The 13,502-nt window shown below is 38.9% G+C and overlaps 1 protein-coding gene across 1 annotated transcript; it reads left to right on the forward strand.

Moving 5' to 3' along the window:
* Nucleotides 1-7,997: 7,997 nt before the first annotated feature.
* Nucleotides 7,998-13,288, forward strand: ZNF281 (zinc finger protein 281). Its single transcript, XM_005304364.5, has one exon. The coding sequence runs from the start codon at nt 8,325-8,327 to the stop codon at nt 10,941-10,943; it is 2,619 nt and encodes an 872-aa protein (XP_005304421.3). The 5' UTR covers nt 7,998-8,324; the 3' UTR covers nt 10,944-13,288.
* The last annotated feature ends 214 nt before the right edge of the window (nt 13,289-13,502 follow it).

The following is a 13,502-nucleotide window of genomic DNA, read 5'->3' on the forward strand; positions in this document are numbered from 1 at the left end:
GTTTGCTACAGCTGTCTAGATAATTGTTTTTGTTTAACTTTGTGAGGTATAGTAGTAGATCACTCCCTTGGTTATAACTCATGTCTTCAACAGTTGCTACCTCTTTTCCTTTGGATGGGTTCAATCAACCTTTAGTGAATAGTCATGGACTGAAGTTGTCCTCTGATGTAGGCAATGCTATTTAAAGTTATTTGTTCTGCTTTAGATCTTCTCGAGTACCAGGTAGATTGGTCCCCTCAGCAATATGCATAGGACAGAGTTTGGGGGGAAAAGTGGCCTTGTTCTTGCAGTGGGAGAATGAGCCAGAATGCCATTTTACCTCAATATTAAATCTTTAATCATTTTAAAAAGTTTCTAGTATTTATAGTTATGAAGAAAACCTTCTGAATATGAACCGAAGCCATGCTATCTCCCTGCATTTTCACAGAATGCAGACAGATTTGAACAATAGCTAAGAGATGTGAACCGTTCCTATGTATGTGTGAGGTGCTAACTTTGAAGCTTTTTAATGTAATTTTAAATGGCAACATGGTTCTGTCAAAACAAATACTTTGGATAAGCTAATGGAAGTACTTCTTTAATTTGAGTGATAAAAGCCTGTACTTTTGGAGTTGAGGGTACTTAGTTCTTTCCCTGATGATGCAAGGCCACGTACAAGTTGGTGACTATGAAGCCTGGCCCTGGAATGGTAAAAATTTTCTATATCCTTGTCAAGGACAAAGGTTGATGTAATTCATCTATGATTTTAGGGAGATTGCTCAGTCTCACCATGTAATTTTTGCAATCCATACATGCCTACTGCCACAAAACATGCACCCATTTCTTACACATGGAATAAATAAGCATAATTTAATTCAGTGTGTCTGCAGGTGAAGTGTTCTCTTTGTTTCCTCACTGTATGTATATTACAGAATGTATTTTACAACACAGAGACTTATTTCTGTAAAGAAAGGTTTTAATAAGTTAATACTAGATGCATGTGTTAAAATATTTGTGGTCATGTCAGGAATTTACATAGTAAAACTACAATTCAGGTATTTTAATTCCTTTACATTGCATCAAAGTGATAAACTTAGATTTACAATTTATTTTCTAATATATTTAATAGATCTACTGAAGTATCTCAGGCTGTTTTTAGTATTTGGGAATTGTTAGCTCATTTTTATTTTTTTGTTAAGCAAATGAAAGTGCAAGAGCCTCAAAAATGTAACTATTAAAGGTAAACAGGGTTAAATAATGCCATACACTCTGAAGGATGATATGATCCAAAAAGAAAAGTCCTGATGCAGGGAATATTTAAAACAATGTTGACATAAACATACTTTATATTCATTTTTTGATGTTCTGCAATGTTTAACAGATGTTGACACATTGCATATTTTACGTCTTTCAAATCTTACAAATATATTGTCAATAAAAAAAGCTTTTAGCAAATTTCAAATAGCAGCAGATTGAAGGAATAAATGATAAATCATGGGGTGAATGTTCTGATAAAAGAACTGGGCCTCAGGACTTTCTTGCTCTACATCCAAATGGACTTTTAATACAGTCAACTGTTACTAACCAAGGTAGAACAGATTTTGAGGAATAGTTAAAGGTTAAAACTGTCTATGGACTATCCTATCAAAGGTAGGAAGGACAATTTTGATGAGAACAGTTGAGGTTTAAAGATGAACAACTGATTTACACCCAAGAGAGAGCCCCAGTTAAAGAGGTTTTCTGAGTAAATACTAGAGCAACAATGGTTGTGTTTTTTTCAAAGCCCAAAAAGCAGAGTAGTAGACCCTAGCTGATCTGAAGGACTGGTGGGAACTTCTAGGTAAAACAACAGAGGAGAGGTGTCAAACGTTTCTGTTGAACTCTTGGAAAATGAGACTCAACTCTGCTTGTATGTTCTATCCCAGGGGTCGGCAACCTTTCAGAAGTGGTGTGCCGAGTCTTCAGTTATTCACTCTAATTTAAGGTTTCGCATGCCAGGAATACATTTTAACGTTTTTAGAAGGTCTCTTTCTATAGGTCTATAATATATAACGAACTTATTGTTGTATGTAAAGTAAATAAGGTTTAGAAAATGTTTAAGATGCTACATTTTAAATTAAATTAAAATGCAGAGCCCCTGGACCGGTGGCCAGGACCCGGGCAGTGTGAGTGCCACTGAAAATCAGCTCGCATGCCGCCTTCAGCACTCGTGCCATAGGTTGCCTACCCCTGTTCTATCCTTTCCCCTACCCTTTGTCTGTCTTGTCCATTTAGATTGTAAACTTTTCAAGGCAGGAACTCTTATTCTGTATTTGTACCATACTTAGCACAATGGGATCCCAACCTCACTTGGGGTCATTAGGTGCTATTGTAATACAAATAATAAAATAAGTGTCTTCTATGCCTATTAGTGAAGGGATTTTTTAGATCAGAGTATCTGTACTAAGAGAGGCACAATTCCTTCCCTGCTCCCATAGAGTAGTAATCTATTTGTTCTTACCAATAACAGCTTACTGCTTCCCCTGTGTCAACTCATCTTTCCTGCCCCTCCCCACTCACTCGCTGTCTACCTATGCAGAAAGAGAAGTACCAAGAGTTCAGCTCCTGCTTTTACACCTGCAACAGAGATGTGAGGATAGGGTGACCAGATGTCCCGATTTTATAGGGACAGTCCCAATATTTGGGGCTTTTTCTTATGTAGGCTCCTATTACCCCCCACCCTCTGTCCCGATTTTTCACACTTGCTATCTGGTCACCCTATGTGAGGAGTCCATACAAATGTGTATCTTACTCGTCCTCTTAGTCCTGTGCAGCTGCATATGTTCGGTCCATGTATGGCCATTAAATAGTAATCAAATAATTTAAATGTATAACTATTGCAGAGATCGGCACAAGTGCCATAGGTTGCCTAAGGCGGCACGTGAGCTGATTTTCAGCGACACTCACACTGCCCGGGTCCTGGCCACCGCTCTGGGGGGTTCTGCATTTTAATTTAATTTTAAATGAAGCTTCTTAAGCATTTTAAAAACCTTATTTACTTTACACACAACAATAGTTTAGTTATATATTATAGACTTATAGAACGAGACCTTCTAAAAACGTTAAAATGTATTACTGGCACACGAAACCTTAAATTAGAGTGAATAACTGAAGACTCGGCACACCACTTCTGAAAGGTTGCCAACCCCTGAACTATTATCTTAATGTTAATTGTCAATGACAGTCTTCAGTACTAATTGGCATGAGCTTGATTGACCTTCGGGTCTGTATAAAGGATCCATGTTTATACAATAATTCTCTGTGCAGAATATTAGAAAAAAGTTATAGTATTTCAGCTTTGTAATAACAATTGTGATACTGCTTCGATTACTGTGTATCACCTTAACTTCATTTAATTATTGGTTAATCAAGTTTGAACATTCAATTTAAATTTCATACATTATTATTTTTTGTTACGACCTATCATACAACCATAATTATTTAATTTTTCTATCTATATTTCATTCATCTTTGAATTTTATTTCAGTTAATGAAATATGTAAATTCAGGCTAATCTACTCCTTTAGTCTAAGCAACATGGATTTCAAATTCTTCTCTGAGAGAAGCCAGTGGTATACTAAAATTTATTAATCCTTGTGTTTTACACTATATGTTCCACATAAGGAAGTTTATGCTCACCCTCATTTGAAAGCAAAATTAGGACCCAATTTTGCAAACACTTATGCTTGTAAGTAACTTCACTTACACGAATTGCTGTGCTTGCAGAATCTGGCGCTTATTTTGCAAACAAGAAGCACAATATAAAAGTGCAGAATGTTCAATACTGAGTGTACAGAACCAGGTGTCTGTCCTTTGTATCAGTCTATATGTATCATTAAATAAACTGCTTTCATCATGATAAGAAACACTCCAGAAAGGTGTACTGGAGTTTAATATTTCTTTAATTATTTATTTTATTATAAATTAATTAAGCAATCTTATTCTCCCCCTCAAGAGTTTAACTTCCATGCTGTGTAACCTGGGGAAATACTAAATGTGCATAATCTCCCTTATAGTTCAATATCTCTTGATACAGTAATTCTGATGATGTAGCAACTTCAGAAATACTCTAGCTGTATTTAAATAATTTTTATATAGAACTTAAAACTGGTAACTTCTTTTGTTACCTTATCTTCTATTCTGCTTCAGAAAACCTCATGTGTAATAGTATTACAGGCAGCTTGTATATGCCAATGGAAAAAAAAAAACAAAGTTCTTATTATAACGTAGGGTAGGCCCACATATGAATTCAAAATTCTGTTGTGCAAATATGAGACTCCCTTTTTATTTCTTCAGGGTAATTATACCAGAAATGTTGAACTCAAGTTACTGAAAAGTTTCCCTAAGAAAGTACTTCTACAACTTTAAAACATTTTTCTGATTTACTATGTTCCTAATTGATGTATTTTGCTCATATTTTGAAGGATTTTGCCTGTGGTTAGTCTTTGGAAGAATTAACAGTATATTAACTCAGCCCCTGATCTTGCAAATAGATCCCTGTGAAAAGACCACACAGAGCCCCACAGAAGTCCAAAATGTCTTTTTGCTTGTTTGTCTGATGCTAGTCAGATTTGAAGAAGCTCATAAAATATATTGGCTTTGATAAATCATGATTAGTATCTACTGTTCTGTAATATTTTGTATTGTCTAAGTCTGCCTTGAGAGTTCACTACTTCCTACTGTTGAGACAGAGATCTCTGATTAATGAAATATTGAACAATTTAGCTATTTCATTTAATTTTTGTTACCTTTCTCTATACTTTTCCTATAATGGTACATCTCTCATTTTATTGCTATTTTAGTTTCATTTTAAAAGTTGAATATTTGTGTTTTTAGGTGTGTATGTATCTATATATCAAACACAAACAAGTGTATGCATGCATACATCTATTTTTATTATGGAACATGGTAATAAACTATAATAAAGTTTTCACTGATTGCATTTTAAAAGATGTTTAGAAATATAAATATTTGCTCTTTTCTTAGTTTGTTTTAATAGCATTTTTGATGGGGTTTTTATTTCATGTTCAAGAGACCATTAGATGTGACATAATTTTTTTAATTAACATTTTAGATTCTTTGGTCCTGACTATTTTATTGCCAAACAGTTGAATAGCACAAATATTGTAAGCAATGTACTCCCACGTTATCAAATAAATGCTCAAGGTACAGCTTATAATGTTGAAAAATAGAAAAATAAATTGACCTTGATGAAGTGTGTCTTCTTTTGTCTGTTCCCAGGAAAGTTTATTTCAGGTATTTCTACTGCTGAAATGATTAGAGTTAACAGCTTTTTCCCTCCATTTTATTTTACAGGGTCTCTTCATCTTCCTGATATATGGGGTGTACAACACAGAGGTAAGTCTGCTTGGAGTATCTCAAGGCTGACAGAGTGAATGAGAGAAATGACAGGTTTCTTATCTTGATAACTGAGGGACAAAGTTGGCTTTCCATATGAGTGTCCTACTGCCCTTCATGCTTGGACTAGCTTATATGCATCCCATCTTACCATTAAACATAGACACCCTGAATAAAGGGACAGACTCATTTCTCATAGGCATTGACTAATATTTTACTGCTGCTTTAAGTTTTTGAATTCCTAGTCTTTCTTTTAACACTTAGCTACACTTGACCGTCTTAAACTTTCACAATTCGAGTTGGTTTTTATATATAACTAAGTTTTTTAGTTTGCATGCAGTTTAAATGGAACTGCATTTATAGTTACATGAAATGTAGCAAGAACTAGTCTTTTTTAATAATTGACTTTAAAATTCTGTAGGGTATAGAAACTTCTTATATCCTAGGTTTAATATTTACATCTTATACATATTTTGGAAGACTTTTAAAATCTACTGCAAGGCTTTCTAATAGCTGCAAACAGGCCTATGGAAATTACTTGATGGTCTTTATAGGTGATAGATATAGCAAATAGAATGTAAACAAATCATAATTTTGTTATCATAGCTTGTGCCCTTACAGTTCCATTCATGATTAAAAAAAAGTTTTAATCAGTTCAGTAAGAAGTTACTAATACACCTGGGTGCATATTATATTTGGGATGCCATATTCAAAACCCATAGAAATAAAGAAAAAGCTTTGGGAATCAACTGTTAGAAATTAAACAGAATTTTATTCAAAAGTTATTAGTAGTCAAGGCTGCATATCTAGTTTAACAACACTAGTGAAAATGAAGAAAATGTCAGCTGCAATCTTTCATGGAGAGGTTATTTTTTTAATTAAAGTGGTCTGATTGTGAATGTGTCTCTGGAGTTGCATCAGTCCATTATAATTACATTTAGAAGGATTAGATTTTTACCAGTAAATGTCAGTCAACATTGATTTCACCAAATACACACAAACTGACAAAAAAAATCTCCATCCATAATAATAGAAATTTACAGATAGGCAAGGAGAAATGCTGCTTGACAACTTATTAGAGTTTAGTTTATTGATATTTACTTTGTAGATGCTGACGTGATGTTGACAATTTGTGTTTTAATAGTTATAAGGCTTTAAATTTTTATACCTGTGTCTACTGTCATTATGTAATGGTCAAACTCCCCCAACCCCTTAATTTTCTGCAACTGTGAAAATTTAAATATTTAAATAGACAAAAATTGAAAAAAATGCTTAAAATATATATTTATAGCTGTCAAAATTACAAAAACAAAAACCAAAAAGTCAAAATCAAATTCTGCTAAGCCTAATAATAGTGAAGGGATTTTCATATATGCAACTAAAATGGCAAGCAGCATCATTAATCAGGCATGGGCATATTTGTTACAACTGTGTGCCAAACTGTGTTTCAATTGGGCTGTACTGATATGAGAGTAATTATGTAGCAGTCTTCAGGTACATTAACTATCAATTCTCTAAATGTACAATTAATTTGCTTGCACAGTTTTCTTTAACTGAGGTGTCTTTTACTCTATGCTATTTTTTTTTTTTGGAAGAGAGGATGAACTATCTGGATGTGCTTTCCAGTTTGCACCTCTCACAAATTTCAGATGAAGTGCTCACAAGCAAATATGCATATGTTATGAATGTATACATATATAGAATCGACAGGCCAAATTTGGATAGCCTTACTCTTAAGTAATGTTTCAGGAATGGGTTCCATTAATGTCAATGAAGCCAGTGCAATAAGTTGCTAACTTAACTCAATAAGGGTATCAGAATCTGGCTGCATATAAATACATAAAATATTAATTTCTTTGTGTGTAGATGGGGCTTAATAAATGCATGTGTGCCAAAGTAATTATTTTTGAATCTAGCAACAAAAAACAACATACAGATTTATTTATATATCTCTAATCTCCTAATCCTGCAGGAGTGAAGATGCACACATGCTTTTACTTGTTAGGCCCAGTCTTGGGGGTGGAGAGACCGAAACGGTATGTTCCCCCCCCCCCTTCCCTTTATATTAGTTCATTTATATTTTCATGCTTGAAAAGCCGTTACCCTGCAGGCTAAAGAGGGAGACCTGTAACAACCATCCCCAAGTGCGTTATGCTAACAGGTCTGAAACACCGTTAGGCTGTGTTGTACCCTGGGCTAGTTAACAGGGCACTTAGGCCACAACCCACCGCGCTAACGTCACACGTGCTCGCCTGTGTCTTCACGGGGCTTTTCTATCCGGCTCTGTTAACCAAACTGCGCTTAGAGGTTGCGAAACACAGCCTGAGCGCTGGTGCTAGGACTAGTGCCTGAGGCGCTGCAAAGGGGTGTGACAACGCGCTGTGGCTCTGGTGCGCGCACAGTCCGTTACACAGCCTGGATGCAGAGCAACCCCTGCCCCTCTGTGTCACGCAGGGAGGGCAGCTGCACCTGGGTCTCCTCCAGGAATAAGGTGCACTCCCCTCCCCTCCCCTTCGGCCTCTGGCCCCGGGCGCAGCCCAGGCGGCGGCGTGAGTGGCTGCAGGGCAGAGATGGCTGATGGCTGAGAAGGAGGGGGGGGGGGGGGGTTCTGTTACGCCTGCGCGCTGCTTGCCGAGCGCTGCCCGCCCAGCGCGGCCCTCCTGGCTGGGTCGTTCCCAGCATGCCGCGCGCCGCGCATGTGCAGTGCCGCGCTCGGGGGCTGCTAATTCCATTGTGGAGCGGACGCGGCGTTATTTTTGACTGGAGGCGGCGGCGGGAGCCGTAAGTGCAGCCAGGGCCGGGTGCTGCCCGACGGCGCGGGTGGGGCGGTGACGATGCGCCCGGGCGGGGCCGGCTCGGTGAACGGGCGCTGAGCGGCACCCTGAGCGAGTGGCGGGTCCCGCAGCCCCTCTGGGCCGCGCCTCCTCCCCGGCCCGGCTTCCTGGGGGATGAAACTCGGCAGCGGCTTCCTCGGCGGCGGCGGTAGCAAGAGGGCGGCGGCCATGGAGCCCACCTTCCCCCCCAGCATGGTCATGTTCAACCACCGCCTCCCGCCGGTCACCAGCTTCACTCGGGCGGCCGCGCCCCCGCCGGCGGCCCAGCACCCCTCGCAGTGCGTCTTGCCGCCGCCCCCCTCCGCCGCCGCCTCTTCCTCGTCTGCGGCGGCCGAGACTCCCGCGCCGCCCCCCCCTCAGGACGTGACTTTCAAGAAGGAGCCGGCTGGGGCTTTCCCTTCCTCTTCCTCGCAAAGGAGCCCCTGGGGCTTCCTCCAGTCGCTGGTGAGCATCAAGCAGGAGAAACCCAGCGAGGAGGAACAGCAGCAGCACTATGGGGGGTTATTCGGAGGGACTGGGGAGGAGAGGCACCCAGCCCTGGGCAGTGGCAGTGGGGAAGGAGCCAGCCAGAGTGTGATTCAGGACCTCAGCCTTCTCCACCACCTCCACCACCATCCCCACCGGGACCTGTTACTGAGCGGCAGGAGTGATGGCACCCCTGGGGGCTCCGATGAGCCAAAGCACGACGCCCACGGCAAGAAGGCAAAGAGGCCAAAGCCAGAATCTCAGGGAATCAAAGCCAAGCGCAAGCAGAGCGCCTCATCCAAACCCCCGCTGGTGGGAGACACAGAAGCTGCCATCTTGTCCTCGAGTCAGAAACCTCATGTCTGTGAACACTGCAGCGCTGCCTTCAGGAGCTCCTATCACTTGCGCAGACATGTGCTCATTCACACTGGGGAAAGGCCTTTCCAGTGCAGCCAGTGCAGCATGGGTTTCATCCAGAAGTACTTGCTCCAGAGACACGAGAAGATCCACAGTAGGGAGAAGCCATTTGGATGTGACCAGTGCAGCATGAAATTCATCCAGAAGTACCATATGGAGAGACACAAGAGAACACATAGTGGAGAAAAGCCATACAAATGTGACACTTGTCAGCAGTATTTTTCAAGGACTGATAGACTGTTGAAGCACAGACGAACATGCGGTGAAGCCATAGGTAAAGCAGGTGCAGGAATGGAACCTGGATCATCAAATCACAACATAGGGAGCCTGGCTGTGTTGTCTCAGGGAAATACAAGTTCTTCAAGGAGAAAAAGTAAAACAAAAAGTATATCCATTGAAAACAAAGGACATAAGTCTAGTAATAAAGTAACTGAATCACAAGTTCCAAGTAATATGACCATGCAGAATTATGCAGTAGAAATTCCTGTTGTGTCTTCCAGTGGTGGCTTAGTTGGTGCTGGCATGGAAGAATTACAAAAAAAGGTGCCAAAGTTGGTCTTCAAAAAAGGAAACAGAAAAAATGCAGACAAAAGTTACCTTAATTTTGTGTCACCGTTACCAGATATTATTGGGCAAAAACCATTGCCTGGGAAACAAAGTGGCTCTCTTGGTATAGTAACCAATACTGGTGTAGAAGCTATTGGCCTTCTCCAAAATGCAGGTGGAAAACCAGGTCAAATAAGTAGCAATTATGATGATGCCATGCAGTTTTCAAAGAAAAGAAGATATTTGCAAACTGCCAGCAGTAACAGTGCCTTTTCTATAAATGTTGGACATATGGCCTCCCAACAGTCTGTCATCCAGTCTGCAGGTGTCAGTGTTATGGATAATGAAGCCCCATTATCTCTTATTGATTCAACATCTCTAAATACTGAAATGAAGTCTTGCCATGACAAGTCTGGAATTCCTGATGAAGTCTTGCAGAGTCTCTTGGACCAGTACTCTCACAAATCAGAAGGCCAGAAGGAAGATCCTTTCAGTATAACTGAACAACGTGTAGACTTGCACGCCTCGGGAGAACATTCAGAGATGGTTCAAGAAGAAAATTTGAGCCCAAACTCTCAAACAGCTTCAAATGATAAGGCAAGCATGTTGCAAGAATACTCTAAATACCTCCAACAGGCTTTTGAAAGAACGACCAATAGCACTGGTTTTGCTTTTGGACCCAGTTTCCAATTTGTTAGTTTGTCTTCAACTCTCCATAACCACAGTTTGTTTCAAGACAAACAGATATACACTACATCTCCTCTTGAGTGTGGCTTCAGCCAGTCTGTTACCTCAGTGTTGCCAACTGCATTGCCAAAGCCTCCTTTTGGGATGTTGCTTGGATCTCAACCAGGTTTTTATTTATCTGCTTTGGAGGCTACACATCAACAGTTGACTCCTTCTCAAGAGCTGGATGATCTGATAGATTCACAGAAAAATTTAGAGACTTCATCAAACTACCAGTCTACATCTCAGAAATTGAGTAGCCAGAAGGAACAGAAAAATTTAGAATCTTCAGCAAGCTTTCAGATTCCACCTCAGGAGTTAGCTAGCCAGATAGATCCCCAGAAGGATGTAGAGCCTAGAGCAACATACCAGATTGAGAACTTTGCACAAGCGTTTGGTTCTCAATTTAAGTTGGGCAGCAGGGTGCCAATGACTTTTATCACTAACTCTAATGGAGAAGTGGACCATAGAATAAGGACTTCAGTGTCAGATTTCTCAGGGTATACAAATATGATGTCTGATGTAAATGAGCCATGTAGTACAAGAGTAAAGACCCCTACCAGCCAAAGTTACAGGTAAGGTCCCAAGTGTGACCAGGCTGTGGGGTCTTTTTAATGGAATTTTGTTTTATTTTCATAACACTGCCATTGGAATGTTTCTACATGGTCCTGTTAAGAATAATGTAACATGCCCTTTCAATGCAACTTTTCATATTTAGTTTATTTTGTTAGTGTGATTTTTTTTTTTAGGTCTGTTTATTATGGGTTTTAATAAAAAATCAATAGATTAAAATAGTTTTTTGTTCAAATGACAATGTTTAGCAATCAAATTTACATATATAGAGTGTCAGGGAATAGCCCAAAAGTTTAAAATGCAAAAAATTAACTTTGTTCCTAGGATTAAGGTTTATTCTAATTGCTTTACTCTCAGGAAAGTGTAACGAAGCATGGAAATTCTATGCACCATTTGTGTACCGGAACTTCCAATTTACAGATAGTGGCAAATATATTTCAACATTTAAGGAAGGGATCTAAAACATTTTCAGACTGCTGTCTTTTATATCTAGGATGATCCAAAATTCTGAGAATTTCGCTACCTACATCTTGCTGTAGCTTTTAATGTACTCCTCTTCTTCCAGGTGACTCATTCCAGATTGGTGGGGCAAATATTCTTGGATCCATGGTAAATGCCTAGAATGGTAGCTTTAATATAAACAATAATGTCCCCTGAACTCCTTTACAAGGCTGTAATTCCATAAAGAGATTCTAGTGACATAAGCCCTGAGAACAAAACTTAAGTGGCTCGTTCATGTCATTAGAACCCCAACTTGAAGCTACAGTCATAACTTATATACCCTTTTGGGATACATTATTTATTATACATGGTTTAAAATAAATCAGTGTTTTTCCCTTCTCCTCCATCCCTTCCTGTTAGTATGCTAGGTCCCCTTTCTGCATATTTTGTTGTCCTCCCTGGTTCAATCCTACATGGTTTGTGGTCCTTCCCTGGTTACTTCCCATCTTAACAGTTGGAATTTGAAAAGATTTACATTCCGGAAAGTGCATAATTTATTATGTACTTACTGGTGTCGTCTTATGACATCAAGTACAGAAAAATAAAAATGTAAACACCCATATATTTTATAATTCTATTAAGGTTTCCATGTACAATAAGAAATAATATACTCCCAATTGTACATAGTAAGGCCCTGATGCTGCCTTGGGATTTGCTAACATGGACATCTGTGTCCAACAGATCCCAGTAACTTCAGTGGGTCTCTATATAGGTGCCCTGGTCCACAACATATCTCACTGCAGGCTTGGGGCCTAAGGCTGCAATTCCATCAAAGGTTTCTGGTGATGACATACATCACAAGGGTGGAGCTTGAGTGGTGTGTTAATGTCACCATAATCCCTTAATGGAATTATTGCCATACTTTATGTATATTTTGTGGTACATTATTTATTATATGTGAATCCTGATTAATGCCTGTGGAGCCACAGAAACCCAGAATTGTTAGTGGCCATTTGAAGCTGCTGAAAGGCAGCGGCACTGCTCTAAACCACTTTTTTGAAAATGTTTTTTTCTGCTTAGTTTTTTTATGTAATTTTTGGTGATGTTTATGCTGATGGTTTTTTATGTACTCTTGGTGATGTTTCAGTCTTACGTACTTTTCTGGTGTCAGAAAAGTACCAGTGGTGGTTTGCAGTCTTCTTGTGTAATCAGCCTATTACAGGCTTCCATGTATAATAAAGTAATTAACATTGTGCAAGTGTAAAACACTTCTGATATGAAAGTGGTGTTTTGAAAACTATGGAATTATTAAACAAATTGTTACAAAAAATTGGGTAATTTATCTCCCATTATCCTCCACCCTCCCCAAAAAAACAAACCTAAAGACTATTTCTCTAAGTGAACTATCACCTTTTTACTATTAGTAGGCCTGCTTCCACAGAATTAATCGAATCTCATTAACTTTTTCTCTAAACTTGATTATGTATTTCATCCTTATTTCGATTTAGTGAGATAAGCTTCCTCTGATCGCCAGACACGGAGCCCAATCTGTCATCAAGGGATGGAGTAGACCATAACTTTTGTAGGCCTCATGCTTTTTATCATCTCTTGTTTTGCAGAGGTTATGATTTACTTTCTTTATATTGTGTGTACTGGATATTGCATATGTATTCTGATTGTTTGCTTTAGCTTAATAATAAAAACCTATTATTCACAAAATCATAAAGAACGAAGATATCACTTATATTATCCAGTCACACTTCTGAGACATTTTTATTAAGAACATTCCATAAAATGTTTTAAATAGCATCGCAGAAGCAACATTATAGCTTGATGGCATGTTTTAAGGTATTTTTATTGTAAATTTTTGTTTTTTTAGATGATCAATAAAAATACTCCTGGTATTTTAAGCATGCAGACTTAAATACTTTAATGCTTTTAGATTCTTTTTTGGTTTGGAAATTATTTGAATACGCTGTTAAAAAAAATTGAGCCACATCATACCATTAATATTTAGCTTTCCATTGAGATTAGTTAGATTTTGCTTAAACTAGTTGACCAACATGATCCTCTGTGTTGTGTATGGCTTTGTACAGTAGTAGTGCACATACTATAATTTGAATG

Source organism: Chrysemys picta, chromosome 8, assembly GCF_011386835.1.
Source record: "Chrysemys picta bellii isolate R12L10 chromosome 8, ASM1138683v2, whole genome shotgun sequence".
In the NCBI taxonomy this organism is placed as follows: Eukaryota; Metazoa; Chordata; order Testudines; family Emydidae; genus Chrysemys; species Chrysemys picta.

Excerpts from the sequence above, each read along its gene's own strand:
- ZNF281 (XM_005304364.5), top strand. The coding sequence starts at position 8,325 with ATGAAACTCGGCAGCGGCTTCCTCGGCGGCGGCGGTAGCAAGAGGGCG.